A 16,930-nucleotide genomic window follows, 5' to 3' on the forward strand; every position below is an offset into this window, starting at 1 on the left:
GCAAATGTCAAATCTTCAGTGATTGATTTTCATTGATATTACTACTCAATTATTTACGATACGGCATATTCTACTAAATAGATATTTGTATTGTCTATATCCAAGTCTTGAAAAAAAAAATAGTAATAAGATTTGTATCTAATGAATCTAAAAGATTCTTTTTTTTTGTTGAACATGAAGAGATCAAAAGGCCACAAAAATAAACACGTTATAGCAATTTAAGATTTATTCATGATCTATGTCGAAGAGTTATCAACTTACATTTGAATTTATAAATTTTATTACTCTGTTAATGCTATCATAATTCTATTAGTGCAATCTATGTGAGATCGTAATATATACAATGATTGAAGGTGTGGGTTTAAACTAGGTTTCACATCTAATGAAATTTTTGTGAACTAGCTAGTAAATTTTGCTTTGAATTTTGAAATGTGACATAAGTATTTAAATTTCTCTTTGGAGATTTGATTCCTAAAGTGGTGATTAAGTAGGAATTTCTGTTCCGTGTAATATCATTTTGAGTTATTGTACGACTTTCTAGGCTCATCTTTTATGGAAAAAAAATTAAGCTATTATAAATATTTAAAAAGGCTATATTAGAATTCCAAATGTATGATTTGGTCATTAGTGTCCTCAATTCGTATCCAAATTTATTATTCAAAATTATCAACAAAATTTATCGATAAAACCAATAAATATCTAGTCAAGATATCAACTGCAGTTCAAATTTTGACAATGATCATGAAAATTTATCAATATGGGAGATCCCTTTTTTATCCTAAGTAATAAAACAACGCATCGCTACTATCAATTAGACTTGCCAAAATTGATCATAAGCCCATATCACTAAAATAGATCACTTTAAGACCGAAATATGGGCTACGATGAGTTCCAAAAGAAAAAAGCCCAAAAAATATGGGGGGTAAGTGGCCATGCTATAAACCCCTTTTGAGCCCGCCAAACTAAAATGGTAAAAAGACTCGTTTCTTTTCCGTTCAAGAGACGGAGCTGAGCGGATAATCCGACCGCCGTTGGCGGAGTCGCCATCGTCAAAGTCCGCTCGAGAGAACGATACCGAGAGTCTGCTCGAAGGTGGCTCCAGGTCTGCTTCTCCTCCTCACGCATCATCGAGCGTCTCTGCTCGATCGAATTCGATCTTCGTCGTCTCTCTTCTCTCTCTCTCTCTCTCCCTCCCTCTTCCGCTCCATCATCTCCCTCATCTTTGATCCCAAACGATCGTCGGTAAAAAGGAAAATTAAAGATGCTCAGAGTTAGCTGGGTCCAATTTACTTGAAGAGACGCAACACAAAAGTTGGTGTTGTTTCAGTTTCTTTGCCGACGATGCGTCCTGATGATGATTCTGTACTTTGTCTTTGTCGCGCCTGAAGTAGCGAAAAGGGTGTAAGGCAACCGATGTGCGCATTCTTTTGGAACCGAACTCTAACTGTCTGTGTTAATGCCCGAGGCGTCCAAACCATAAATGAATTTGTTTGCAGACATTCTGAAAGGCAGGAGAAATAGGCCACGGCTTTCTTCTGCTTCTTATGCCTCTTCTTCTGGGTTTGCGATGTGTCGTCGTGATTTCTGATTTGTGATTATTATGGTCGTGGGGGGATTTGTGAAGTTCTTGCAGATTTTTTTATATTATTTTTTTAATTTTTCAACACTGGCTGTGTCTTTGCTCTGTTAAGCCTAGCGGTGTGGGAGAGGACTGCGCTCAACCGCGAGCTCCTCGTCGACTTCCTCGAACAACTCTCGATCCAAGTGATCGCGGAGTCGCAGGTTTGAAGCTCCAAGCAGAAGCTCCAAGCAGTCGAGTCGGCAGGCGTGAAATAAAGAAACGGGGACTGTAGGACCCACCTTGGGCTGTTTTGTCTTTTTAAGTCTTAGGGGCCTGGATAAGCAAATCGAGTCGTGGAAATAGCGGCCCCCCCAAAACGAAAATATCAATCCCCAAAAACCCTGATAAAACCCTCGACGCGCCGAATCAGAAGCCTCAATCCACCGCGTCAAAGCCTGTCGCCGGAAACGAAAAAAAGAAGTGAGGATGGTTCTAGGGCTCAGACAATTCTCGCAGCGCACCGGCGACGGCGCCGGAGAGCCGATCCTCGATGCCGATAACGGCGAGGAGCTCATGCACGTTCAGCCCGGCGTCGCCATCGTTCTCGGCGGTCGCACTCCTGAAGCTCGCGGCACTCTTTACATCTCAACTCAGTAACTTCTCTCTCTCTCTCTCTCTCTCTTACTGAATGATGAATTATTAGGCAGGAGGGATTCCACAAAACCGATGAGATCTTTTTGTGATTGTGCAGTCAAGTTATATGGTTGAGCGATGTGGACCGGAACAAGGGCTACGCCGTGGATTTCTTGTCCATCTCGCTTCACGCGGTTTCGAGAGACCCTGAAGCTTACCCTTCTCCTTGCATTTATGCACAGGTTCTTCCCCCTCTCATTGTTCCAAGCATTTTGATCATATATGCTAATTTGTGCTAATATTGTGTTCATTATCCATTTGCCGTTGAACGTTAGCTCTTGGTGATTGAACTTTGAGGGTTGTGCGCTTTGATTGTTAACGTTTTGGTGTTCATCCTAAGACTATTTAGTTTTTGTTACTCATTTGTATTGAGTTACTATTTGTTTTGAGGAAGGGACTTGCTATTGGAATCATACATAGGTGTAATACTAAAAAGAGGATGTGGACACCATTGTAGAGCTAGGATAGAATTTTGAGGGAGACGTATACTTGGCATGTGCTCTCTCCCCTCACATAATTGTAGATTTTGAATGGGTGGTTTCCACATCACATCTAAGAGAAAGGGAGTATTTTTAACGTACCCAAGAATTACCAAGGAGGGAGCACCTAAGTTGTCTGATCATGGACATAAGATTCACTACTGGAAGTCTACTTTCCTTTGGGATGTTGGCAACTTCGTGCAATGTGCAGGCTCTGTTAAGTTTTTCTTGTCTCTTGTATGAAGAAATTCTCATCTCTAGCAGATTCTTGCTAAATCCTGGCAAGACTTATATTAATCTTGTCTAAGATAACAGGACAAAGCTGTTGGCCTTATTTGAGTTTGAACTATCACTCCAATACTTTAGAAGATGAGGTTGATTTTTGGAAATCTACCTTTGTCTTCCTGGGATCACTCTCGCGTGTTTTCTTTTGCTTTCTCGTCCGCCTTTGGTTTTGGATTACTAGCCTAATAAATGTGGTTCCTCTGTTGCCCCTCTCTTCTGTAATTTTTTTTTTTTTTTTTTTTTTGGGTTCTGGTCTGGCTCCTGTTGCATGGCTTGCTGAATTATTATTGTTTGTTCATAGATTGAGATTGAAGTGGATGAAGAGGGGGCTGACGGCTCAGATTCAGAACATGATGAAACTTTAGACTTGTCAAAGGTTAAAGAGATGAGGCTTGTTCCTTCAGATCCAAACCAATGTATGTATCAGATGAATATAATTCCATAGATGCATCATGCTCAACTGTAAACTTACTGTGATGGGCTCTAATAGTCCGCATTTTCCTTTTTTTGTTAGTGGACACTTTGTTTGAGGTATTCTGTGAGTGTGCCGAGCTGAATCCCGAGCCCTCAGAAGGTGAGTGTAGTTCCTCATGACCAGAACTTATTTCTGCATGCAACTTTAGTGCTTGTTTCCATATTCAGTAGTTTCCCTTTCAAAAGTTAAGTGATATTCTTTTTTTTCCCAACAGAAGAAGGGGAAGGAGGAGGGCATGATTGGATTTTTAGTGCTGACTTAATGGGGCATGAGGCTGGAGGTAAGGAGGGGATTTTTCTCTTGCACCTGCTATATGGTATACTCAATTTTATCTTGTATATGGTCAGAAATGCACATTTGACATTATGTTTGGATCATCAGAAGGAGAAGATTCTGATTGGCATTCCAATCCAACAACCTCAATTGGCTATTCTAATGGCGAGCATGAGCTTGCTCAAAATGTGCTTGAGGTAAGCATGTTGGGCATTACTTCCTGGACCTTTCAATATACGATCTCAATTTTTTTTTTTTTTTTTGGGTCTGAATACACAAACCCATTGATCTTGTCTTTTTTATAGTCTTTTCTAAGTTACTCTTAATCTTCATTGATTAATTAACATAGGTGTTAGCAACACTAGCATACTGCAAAATATGAGCAAAATGGAAGATGTGTAGATGTAACATTGGCAAGACATAACTATTTCACATCTAATTGAACTTTTAATGTGGGGTGTAAGATTCTTTAATGTTCATTTGATGCTGATTCTGTTGGTTTGAGCTCTGAATTTTTGAATTTGACTTTTAGCTATAGTCCAATTCTTAAAGCCTCTGCCTATCTGTCTTTTTCACATTGCATTTGATAGAAGGAACATTTATTTGATAGACTGCAGGAAAATGCTGCCAGGCATAATCATTTAGTTGAAGACGTGGGCACTTAGCATTTGTTACAGATTTTTCTAATTATTCGTGCTGAATTTATGGTCTTAGGACAGAAGATTGTGATGCATATACATTTTTTTTCCCAACTAGCAGGATTTCATTCCATTGCATGTGACTGTACACCTTAAGCCTTTTAAATGTCCAGAAGTCATGGTGGGAAGATAATACTACTAAAAATTCCTTTGGTGTTAATAATGCGTGTGTAAGAAGAATGACTAAGAAAAGAAAGAATACCTGTTCTTTCGAGGGAGGTTTATGCTGTTTCCGTGCACAGCCTGGTTTGGTCTTATAATTTTTCTCTTCTCAATATATAGAAAGTAACACATGTCCATGCATTGACATTTTCTTGATGGTATTGCAGCTTCAGATTCACGATCAGCGTTTTGAGGATGCTGAGGAGATGGAACATCGAGAGAGCAATAGCGGACATCACTGATATCTGTCACATATTGCGCTACAGAGTTCACCATTGTCCAGTGTATGGTTATTGTGGATGCTGATGTAGATGTAACATAGTTTTTTTTAATCATTCTGATGATGGACATTTTTAACCCTTTGCTTTTGTTTTTGTTTACTTGGCTAGTCCATGTAACTTAGGTGCTGTTATCTTTTGTCTGAAAGCTAGTTGATTGTTTTGAGAATAGCAGACGTCAGCGCCATTTATCACATATTGGGCTCCTGAGTTAACCCTTGTCCAGTATATGGTTTTCATGGAGTGTTTATGTGGACGTAATAGAATATTTATTCTTAATTATGTTGCTGATAGACAGCATCTTAATGTTCTGATTTTTTTCGTTTACTTGGCTTGAAAATTCCATGTAACTTGAAGTCAACTGGACTCCGAACTTTTTTTATTAATCAGCTTTGTGATGATGAAATTTATGACTGAAATTTCTAATATGCAGTTCATTGGATTTAGGCCTTGTTTTTTTCTTGGGATAAAATCCCCACTACTTCCTGAACTTTTGTATATTTTGCAATGTCATTCTTAAACTTTGAATTCATTTGCTTAGGCCTTTGGGAATTTTATAAATGGTACAATATTGTTCTTGAACTTTCAATTGGATTCAACCAAAAAAAAAAAAAAGAACTTTCAATTGGTTCAATTCGGTCCATGAACTTTATTTCTATGTGTGATACCATAGATCTGTTGAGTAGGGGATTTATTGAAGTGGACACTAATTTTGTTGGAGCTAACGTTTGAAATGGGAATCCATACATTTGGATTTCTTTGGTATAAGACACACCAAAGACTGAAAAAAAAAATACCAAGTTCCTTATAACATGGAGTATTCACTCTTGCAGTGGTATAGGTTTCGACAAAAATCCCTGGACTTGCAATTTCATTATCAACTTTATTCTTAGGCCTTTTTGACTTGATTTAGAATAACACTCTTGTATTCAATTTCAAATTTTTTGCTTGTGTTGAAGAAAAGTGGCTCTAACTTGGCAGTCTCTGCGGTTCAGTGTTAGCTGCTAATCAGTTGAAGCTGTGTGCCACTATTGTCGCACCGGTGAACAAAACACTTACATCTCAGTAGGTAATTTCTTATATATATGTTTGGCGACGGTCCATCAAATGCGTGGTATGGAAAAAAAAGCCGCTGAGCTATTGCATGCGCTGATTGAAGGAGAAATGTCGTCGATTTCATTGGTGGAAATCCTATTTCAGATTGTAGTTTGCTTGAGCCCCGTCTAAGTAGTACTCAGTAGGTACATAAGAAGTCTGGATACAACTACTGTAAACAACGTGCGACGCATGATATGCGGCTTATTGTGTGGTTATGGGACGAGGACAGCTAGCAAGGGTAATGACAGTCACAGACATCGTTCGGGCCTTTTTCCGACTTACAAAATCCATAAGCCGAACTGCCATAGGTGGTCCTACAGTCGCTCAAACACTTCTGGTTGGTGCATACCCCCGGAGCAGTGTGATAATCTTTATCGCAGAAGCCCTCCCCCTGCACTATCGCGCGCGACCCCTGTGCCATCATGCTTCCGTTACCTGCACGCACTCAAATCTGTCAACTTTTTCTCTTATCTTTCAGCCGTGTATACATCAAAGCCATTCTCTTCGGACGCCTTCTTGCGTTTTCTTCTTTCGTTTGTTTATAAGTAGCCGTTTTACGTAGCTGTAGTGGCGGTCTAAAACATACGCGGAGATCAAAAACAGATAATTGATATGTATACATACGTGAACGTTAAGATAGGGTAGATTGATGTTTACCAGCAATCAGGAAGAGAACAAGCAGAAGCACAGAACAAATGAAGATTTTGTTCATGCTTGTTTGTTTTCTGCTATTTCCTTGAAAGGCGAAGAAAGTGATGGTGAAGGTGATGGTGAAGGTGGAGGGAACTGGGTGTGATTATCTGAATATATAGTACAAGAGGCAAAATGAACAAAATTTAAAGGAAATCAGAATTCCTAACAAAAACGGAAATGTTAATTATTTCTATTCGCTGTATATGGTAACACTTTCATGTCTACTGTAAATTAGTAATATAAAAGTAAGCAAATTAATATCTTAATTGGCTGCTATATATGAAATTACCATTAACTATCGTCCATTCCCAACTTCTTCGCGCATTAATGGAAGTGAAACACAGCGGTTTCAAGCATTGATGCTCATTCCATTCATTCCATGGTAACAAGCACGCTTAACACTTTAAAGGAAATCAGAATTCAAAACAAAAACGGAAATGTTAATTATTTCTAATTCGTTGTATATGGTAACACTTTCATGTATGCTATAAATTAGTAATATAAAATAAACAAATTAATATCTTAATTGGCTGCTATATATGAAATTACCATTAACTATCGTCCATTCCCAACTCCTTCGCGCGTTAACGGAAATGAGGTAATAAATCACTGTTTCCTCTTAAGATTTGATGCTCATTCCGTTCATTCCATGGTAACAAGCACGCTTAACACTTCAAAGGAAATCATAATTCAAAACAAAAACGGAAATGTTAATTATTTCTAATTCGCTGTATATGGTAACACTTTCATGTATGCTGTAAATTAGTAATATAAAAGTAAGAAAATTAATATCTTAATTGGCTGCTATATAGGAAATTACCATTAACCATCGTCCATTCCCAACTCCTTTGCGCATTAATGGAAATGAGGTAATAAATCACTGTTTCCTCTCAAGATTTGATGCTCATTCCCTTTATTCCATGGTAACAAGCACACTTAACACTTTAAAGGAAATCATAATTCAAAACAAAAACGGAAATGTTAATTAATTCTAATTCGCTGTATATGGTAACACTTTCATGTATGCTGTAAATTAGTAATATAAAAGTAAGCAAATTAATATCTTAATCTTTACCAAAAAAATTAATATCTTAATTGGCTGCTATATATGAAATTACCATTAACTATCATCCATTCCCAACTCCTTCGCGCGTTAATGGAAATGAAGTGATAAATCACTGTTTCCTCTCAAGATTTGATGCTCATTCCCTTCATTCCATGGTAACAAGCACGCTTAACACTTTAAAGGAAATCATAATTCAAAACAAAAACGGAAACGTTAATTATTTCTAATTCGCTGTATATGGTAACACTTTCATGTATGCTGTAAATTAGTAATATAAAAGTAAGCAAATTAATATCTTAATTGGCTACTATATATGAAATTACCATTAACTATCGTCCATTCCCAATTCCTTCGCGCGTTAATGGAAATGAGCTAATAAATCACTCTTTCCTCTCAAGATTTGATGCTCATTCCCTTTATTCCATGGTAACAAGCACGCTTAACACTTTAACTACGTTTGGTCGTCCGGATAATAATCAGGATAAGATAGGATAAAGTAAGATATTAAATCCTTTGGATAATAAAGGCGGACATATCTAATCCTATCAAGTGTTTGGTGCACTTCAGGATAAGATGAAAAAATAAATATGATATTCATTTAAATTATAAAATTTAAAAACAGAAAATTCAATTAATTAAAGGCCATGGAAAAACCCTAGATCTAGGAATTGTGGCCACCTTGGCAGTGGCCACCATTGAAAACGGCAAGTGATATCTTCTCTTTTTGTTAAGTTCTTCCTTTCCTTAAAAAAAAAATCTTATCCAATCCGGGCTTATCCCACCCCCTCCCCCGGATTTTTTATTCGGCGTTTTATCCGGATATATCTAGGTTTGTCCGATCCGGTGGACATTCCCAAACATCGGATAGGATAACAAATTATCCTATCCAAACTCAAATCCGGACTACCAAACGCAGCCTAAAGGAATTCAAAACAAAAACGGAAATGTTAATTATTTCTAATTCGCTATATATGGTACCTCTTTCATGTATGCTGTAAATTAGTAATATAAAAGTAAGCAAATTAATATCTTAATCTTTACCAAAAATAAATAAATTAATATCTTAATTGGTTGCTATATGTGAAATTACCATTAACTATCGTCCATTCCCAACTCCTTCGCGTGTTAATGGAAATGAAGTAATAAATCACTCTTTCCTCTCAAGATTTGATGCTCATTCCCTTTATTCCATGGTAACAAGCACGCTTAACACTTTAAAGGAAATCATAATTCAAAACAAAACGGAAATGTTAATTATTTCTAATTCGCTGTATATAGTAACACTTTCATCTATGCTGTAAATTAGTAATATAAAATTAAGCAAATTAATATCTTAATTGGCTACTATATATGAAATTACCATTAACTATCGTTCCATTTCCAATTCCTTCGCGCGTTAATGGAAATGAGCTAATAAATCACTCTTTCCTTCAAGATTTGATGCTCATTCCTTTCATTCCATGGTAACAAGCACGCTTAACACTTTAAAGGAATTCAAAACAAAAGTGGAAATGTTAATTATTTCTAATTTGCTGTATATGGTAACACTTTCATGTATGCTGTAAATTAGTAATATAAAAGTAAGCAAATTAATATCTATGAAATTACCATTAACTATCGTCCATTCCCAACTCCTTCGCGCATTAATGGAAATGAGGTAATAAATCATTGTTTCCTCTCAAGATTTGATGCTCATTCCCTTCATTCCATGGTAACAAGCACGATTAACATTTTAAAGGAAATCAGAATTCAAAACAAAAACGGAAATGTCAATTTTTTTTAATTCGCTGTATATGGTAACACTTTCATGTATGCTGTAAATTAGTAATATAAAAGTAAGCAAATTAATATCTTAATTGGCTGCTATATATGAAATTACCATTAACTATCGTTCATTCCCAAATCCTTCGCACGTTAATGGAAATGAGGTAATAAATCACTGTTTTCTCTCAAGATTTGATGCCCATTCCCTTCATTCTATGGTAACAAGCACGCTTAACAAAAGAAACACAGCGGTTTCAATTCTCAAGGGTTTTTTTCTCAGTAAATAAGTGGGACCAGAGACGAACCCGCTAAAATTAAAATTTGCTTTGCTCTGTGCCGATTTGCTTTTCTAGGAAAGATTGTCTACTTGTAATTGTCATGTATCGTTTTGAATTATGTAACGCGTTTGTGCAAGAACACTGAAAACTTAATTGCTTTATGCACCTTATAAAGAAAGAAAAAAATCTACTATTTCTGGCAGTTGAAAAGAAAAATCTATTGAGGGAAGTCCTTTGTATGATTGTTATTCGTTGTGGGTGTTAAAAAATATCTAAGAAAATTCTCCATATCTATTGGGATTGTACAAATATCTCTTTTCATTCTACATGTTATATATAATATGCTCTTACTTTATATAGTCATCTTGTCAAGACTATGAAATAACTCATGTACTTCTCATTGTGATATACAAAATAGACAATTTTCTTTTCCGCATATCTTATCCTAGTATTAGAACTAAATATTTGTTTGTTTTGCAGAAAATAAATGATTTGAAAAATATTTTCTTAAAAATAATTGCTTGTGTTGCTTATAAAAATAAATAGATAAAAAATATTGATGAATATATTTTGGCATAAATTGTTGTTGATAATGAAAATATTTTTCATTGACTAATTATTTCGAGTGTTATCGACGACTATTTTTAGGAAATTTTTTTCAAGTAATTCATTTTTCAAACCAAGGCATGTTTAAACTAATGTCTCCCGAGACTTTGTATGTATAAAAATTCCTATGTGCCTTATGTTCCTATAAGATAATTAATGGTTACAGATAGACTGTATTCTATATAGCTTAAAATATTTTGCCTCCTAAAATTAACGGTGACAGATAATTAGATTATAGTCTATATAGATTCAGATATTTCTTAACCTTCTCATTTGTCTCCTGCTTGGCCGTAGATGAAGTCGACCTTTGCCCTGCTTCAAAATTTGAGAGAAAAGTTAGTCGACTTTAAGCATAGGATAGCTAAGTAATGGGTGCTTACGAATCTTCCTGAACTACTTTTAAATTTAATATACTTACTTAAAATGTTAGACAAATGAAATTCATAATAATTACATGTTCCAAACCAAATAAAACGATGAGCAAGATGTAAGTCTATTCTTGTCTTTCTAATGAAGCTGTAGAACAACTTATAGTGCTGGTTGATAGTAAACTTCTTAACTTACCAGAAAAGCAGTATTTCTATTCCTAAATGAAACATATTCATATTGAAAGTTGTGTTGTAGAGCAAAATTAGTTGACTTCGTACATAAAAAATTATGAATTTAGCTTTTGATTTATGGGCTTGACTTAATCTCATCGGGACTCATAGCCCTCGTGACCCATCCATTGGCCACTCCTTGAATGAACTATCTATATATTTATGCAAATGCACTTCACGTACTGTGTTACAAATTGTGACCAGAGCATGGTGAGTCTAGACTAAATAAAATGTGTAGGACTAAATTAGCATAAATGCAATATGTTTAGAATTTTTTCTTTCATTTTAGTATGTGGGCTTACTGATCGTAATGTTGACATTGATTTATAGAAACAATTGCTTCCGCTTTTCTTCGGTTTCTTTGGGTAGGAAAATTCCACAGATCTGTTTGTATTCCTTTGATCCACACCCACCGTTATTCTACCGCTATATCTCACGTTGCACATGGAGGAGCAAACAAATCATCCTCAAATTCTTGTCTGAAAGTCATCGGGAGACATAGCAAACGACTTTTGGACTTTAGGGATCTTGGACCCATGATGAAGTGCACTTTCCCACCGAAAAATGGAGTGGCGTTCGTTAACATCTGGTAGGAAATTTCATGCGATTTTGTATTTGTGCCTATGGTGCAATCATGCAATTGCAAAAGCTAAAACGGGTCCCCACTCGGGCACTCGCAAAACGACGAGGAGGGACATCATAGAACCTCGGTTCTCAAATGCCCATTGAGCTAACTGACCAACTTTAAATTTTAAAACAAGGGGAGGACACGCGAATGGGTCCCCTGCTGTGTCCTGACCAGGTTGATTGTGGAGAAGATCGTAACTCTTTCTCAATAGGAGCTAATATCATGTAAACAAGTGAATAAACAAGTGAACGCCGATTGGCGAACCATTCGGTCATTCATCGATGGCCTGCGAACCTGCAAATGTTGGGGTATAACTATCTGTTCGTATACAACACGCAGCCTCTGATCATCTTCTATTTCGACATATTCAACAATAACTACCATAACAGGATACGCAGCAAAAAGCAAAACAGCACATACAACGGAAGAAAACAGACGAAAGACGACGGAAAGAGGAAGGCGGTATTTTACTAGGAAGCTCACTAATCGAGCGCATTGGGGCCCCTGCAATATCCGACCACGTGGTTCCACACCCACTGGACCAGGAACCTCCTCCTGTTCCCGTTCATGTTATACGTCGCTCCATCCGGGCCCTCCATCATCTGCCCCGTGTAGGACCCACCGCCCCCGGTCCCGTAGATGCCCTCGCACAGGTCCGCGATCTCGACGGGGAAGCTCGGGTCCTGACCCGCGTACCAGGCGTTCACCAGCGGGTTCGTCGCCAGCTCGGCGATCTCGTGGCCGATCACGCTCACCATCCCGTCCACGCCCACGTCGCCGTTCGGCGGCTTCAGGGCTTCCACCCGGGCATGTACTCCGGCACCGCGAACGGGTAGGCGCACACCCCCGGGCAGAGCTTCGCGCTGTTGCCCACCCACGCGTACGGGAGCGTGAACCCCACGATCGACGGGAACGTGAAGTAGTGGAACCCGCACACGTTGTCGCAGAAATCCTGGACGTACACGTCGTCCGCCGTCAGCACCAGGTAGACCCCGCCCTTGGAGTTAGTCGCTAGCGGGCGCGTGCGGGCCGTGACCGCGCTCTTTATCACGGATTGCACGCTGAGCCGCGTCAGCGACTTGCCGGGAGTAGAACCGATCGGACTTCTCCTCCCCGAGCCGGACCGAGAGGGAGGTGTTCGCGCCGGTCTGGTCAGTGTACAGCCGGACGGTCCTCCACCACCCGGACACCGAGGGGCGCTTGGGACGGCGGGCCGAGATGGAGCTGATGAAGTCGCGGATGATCTTCTTCTGGGCCTTGCGCCACGTGCCGTACCAGATGGGGTAGACGGTGATGTTGGCCGTGAGGATGGGGCCCATGTGGTACTTCAGGTGGACGAGCTCCGACGAGCCCTCGTATTTCTTGGAGCCGCCCAGGATGAGATCGGAGCCGCTAGTTCTCTGGTGGGGCCAGGGGCGCCATGCTACGGCCGGGGTTGCCCGGAGGACTAGAAGAAGAGCGCCGCAGGCGAGCAGGCACCTGACGCTGGCGGCGTGGAGCATTTCAGCGTGTACTGGATTGGCGTGCGATGGAGACAGTGAGCGCGGGCGCGGCATAGCAGCGAGAGAAACTGCTCCCCCGGCGATGTGGAGGGGTAGATGGCCTGTTTATATAATGAAATATATGGAGATAAATTTGGCATTGAGTCTATTTTGAAAGAATGCAATGTAAAGTATAGTAAGTAATTTCACATTTTATAAACGGGATTTTACTAGCATAACAATCTTTAAACTATCATGAGAGCAACAATTTATTATAAATCACAAATTTTTGAAAAAATGGATCTCACGATAATTTGTCGTTATTTGCCATTTGATTTTTTATAATTTAAAATATATCATTATTTTAAAATTAGATTAAAAATTGTCACCTAGTCATTTTTCTTGGATGAATATGCAATTAAATATAATTATATAATTTAACACTCAATTTATTAATTTATGGGTCTATCGGAATTTACTTACGAATTTGGAGCGAGGCCTTGTGGGGGCAACCGAGGAGAGACCGACTCTTCCAAAAGTGAACAAATAGAGGGACGGACGTGGGGGCCAATCGAGTCACGGATAATGATGAAATTGTGGACGTGGGAATCCGGTGGATGATCTCTGATCGCATCAATCGTTGGTTTGAGTGGAGCTTGCAGATTTTTCGTTTTCTCTACAGAATAGATTCATTTAAGTGACAAGTATAGCCAGAGGAAGATATCCATCTTTGCTAGCTGGTGATGGCCAGGAAAGCGCAACGTCGAAAGGGAAGTGGCATCTCAATCTCAATGCCAGCATACAGAATGGCGGAGGGACCAAGTATATATATCCAAGATGTGGTCCAAACAAACATACAATCAATAACAACATTGTTGTCCAGGCAATACCTAGTATGAGAAATGCATTATTGGGTCGTCGTACCCCTGACCAAATGGGCCAGTGCTGCCGACTTTTCATTTGCACGACGCAGCTCTCATAGTCTTATGTTCAACTGCTCAGTGCAGTCTAAACGCACATTTATCTGCGTGAAGGAGCTCCGGGTCGTACATCCGGATTTATTTCCAATGTCCTATGGTGCAGCACCACGCATGATGAACCATGATAAGTAATAGGTTGCTTTCTCAATCGTCTTCCTTTGTTATTTAGCAATGCGATAGTAATTCGTTTCCTATTCCAGTAATTTCATTTTTCTGCTCGTTAAATGAAATCTATGTCGTGTTGATGCTGCCGTAAATAGTTTACATAATTCTAATTGGTTTACTTTCTCTAAATCTAAGGATACTCTCCTCGACAAATAAAGAGTTGGCTTTGGTTATTTAGAAAGAGCAAAGTGAGAAAATAGTCCAAGGTTGCGCCTTTTCGCTCCTAGCTAAGTGCATGATCAACCGATAGTTACCATCTAGGATGTTCTCACTGATCCTATTAGACAATACCAAGAATGATTAGATATTTAATGATTAATAAAAAAAAAATTGAAAGAAACCATATGATGAATGTCGGATCACTAATTAAAGCACTAAGCATGGTTCCCGGATTAAATTGGGAACCGGACTAGTGGGAATTTAAATGGTTCCAAGTTCTAGGAAGCCCTAGCCTAGTTTTCGGTTCTAATTTTTTATGAAACAGTAATTTCCCGTTCCAAGTTCCATATTTGTGGTATCATATACAGTACAGACTAATGATATAGTGAAATTGCTATCTCAGCTAGTATGATTGACATCCAGAGGGGCCTGTACGGTTCATTGAAACTCAAGCGTGCTACACGCGTGTGCAGCTCGATAATAGTGAATCTCATTTCACGTACAATTGCAACTTCTCCTAAATTAGGCCTGTGTTGTACTATAAACTCCTATCTTTAGCTAGGCAAAGAAAAAATGACCCACATTTATTGCCCTACAGTGTGAAAAGTCCGATGTGGCCCATGTCGCCACTTGGAAACGGACGCGTATATAACAAGATGGCATAGCAAATGGTATTTGGGATCTAAACAGACCTTGCATGTGTTGTATTTCTTCTTTGGGGGCAAAAACGGAGGTATCCGTTGATTATCCAAGTGTAGCTTTCCTATATTATTTCAGATTCGTTTCGCTGGCTCAACTAAATCATCTCTCCCATTAACGAAAAATTAACCCCTCGTCATCAAATTGAAAATTTCACAATTACCTCAACCATGCCTCTGAGATTAATGTTCTAATTTTTCTTATTGGCCCATAGCGCCCAAACTTACAAAGGGGCAAATTTGTAAGTTTATTAACAATAAAAATGTAGTCCATCAATGTTGAATAAGAAAATTCACGGTTGCCTCGGCCAAATTTGATAGATAAATGTTCAGTTTTTTCTTGTTCACAAAATTTTTGCACTAGCATATATCTAAACTTGTTAGTAATCGTCAATCAATGAGACACGATATGCTAATTTTACGGGATTTTTTTTCCTTTTTCAGGAAAAAAAACATTTAGGCGCAAAAGCCGCCCATTGCGCTATTTAATGATGGAGTGTTTGTTTATTTGGAGTTAATGGAGAGAGAGAGAGAGAGAGAGAGAGAGAGAACTTAGAAAAAGACAGCTCTGGCGTCTTTTGGCTCCAAGTTCGGACACAATTCTCATTTCATACATGCACGCGAACCAAAGAAATGAGCTCCTTTTGTTGTTCTCAGGCAGTCATGAGCATGGGAAAAGTTCAAGATGCTCCGAGTGGATTGCTTTCCGTGCATTTTCGACCTTCGATACAGATGAGAGTGAGATGTTCACCCATGGTGGGCGACCCGAGGAAGGCCGTTGGTGGCCTTTCTAGGTCACTAGGTTGTCGATTCCATCATTATTGATCACATACTATATTCTTTGAAGATATTAATGTTAAATCGATACAGGCCACCCCTTAATCTAAGATACTTTGTGAAATTATGGGGAGATACACTTTATCCCAATAAGTTTCAAACAAATTGAATTTGTAACATATTGATATTCAAGAGAATATTATCTATCTAATCTCAGAATTTGTCATATTTTGACTCCTATTTGTGACATAGAATGTAGATCATTTATATAGGTAAATAGATAATATTCAATGTGGGCAAGCCAAAAGGACTCTAAATCTCGATGAGATTAAGTTGAACTGATAAATCAAAAGCTACATGTATGTTTACTCCATGAGCCAAATCATCTAATTTTGGTCTAAAACACAACTTTTAGTTGAAAATATGGGCATGCTTTATTTAGTCTTATAAAATACTGCTCTTCTAGTAGGTTAAGAAGTTATACTTTCGATTAGCGGTACAAGTTGTTCTACTGCTCAATTATGAAAGAAGAAAAAAAAATTACATGTTGACGGTCAATATTGAATGCAAACTTATATATTGTCAATCGTTTTATTTGGTTTGGAACATATAATCTGTTTGAATTTCAATTGCCTAACGTTCAAAGCAAATATATTAAATTTGGGTAAGTTCCCTTTTAAAGTCATGCGACATAATTTGCATATACACCTTAATTAGTTCCTTTTAAGAGATTTACATACTAACCGTATTCGAAATTTTCTTCTTACGGAAACTTTCCGAGTAGGAACCTCAGTTAGCTGTCTATCTATGAAGTTGCCGTTGTCTATTATTCATTCTCACCTCCTTCATGTTAATGAAATCAAGGTAGTTGAACACGAGTAATTATCTGTAATTACATATAAACAATTTAATTTTAATTGATAATATAATCATCTTGGACCTGTTTTTGCTATGCAAATATACCGTAGGCACGATTACAAAATAGCACGGAATATCCTACTAAATAAAAATAAACGCCACTCCATCGTTCGGTG

The 16,930-nt window shown here is 38.3% G+C and overlaps 2 protein-coding genes across 2 annotated transcripts; one reads left to right on the forward strand and one right to left on the reverse strand.

Annotated features, from left to right (window-relative positions):
• Positions 1-1,797: 1,797 nt before the first annotated feature.
• On the forward strand, positions 1,798-5,215 carry LOC104424335 (chloride conductance regulatory protein ICln). Its single transcript, XM_010036710.3, has 7 exons — positions 1,798-2,214; positions 2,313-2,436; positions 3,320-3,434; positions 3,533-3,592; positions 3,708-3,773; positions 3,875-3,963; positions 4,794-5,215. The coding sequence occupies exons 1-7, from the start codon at positions 2,048-2,050 to the stop codon at positions 4,866-4,868; spliced, it is 696 nt and encodes a 231-aa protein (XP_010035012.1). The 5' UTR covers positions 1,798-2,047; the 3' UTR covers positions 4,869-5,215.
• A 6,621-nt stretch (positions 5,216-11,836) lies between these two features.
• Positions 11,837-13,759, reverse strand: LOC104424336 (protein EXORDIUM-like 3). The gene is given in 4 exon segments (XM_039304952.1): positions 11,837-12,429; positions 12,432-12,721; positions 12,723-13,239; positions 13,601-13,759. Coding segments are annotated over 4 exon segments (1,269 nt in total). The 5' UTR covers positions 13,752-13,759; the 3' UTR covers positions 11,837-12,118.
• Positions 13,760-16,930: the final 3,171 nt, after the last annotated feature.

The sequence above is a fragment of the Eucalyptus grandis genome, chromosome 11, assembly GCF_016545825.1.
Source record: "Eucalyptus grandis isolate ANBG69807.140 chromosome 11, ASM1654582v1, whole genome shotgun sequence".
Classification (NCBI taxonomy): Eukaryota; Viridiplantae; Streptophyta; class Magnoliopsida; order Myrtales; family Myrtaceae; genus Eucalyptus; species Eucalyptus grandis.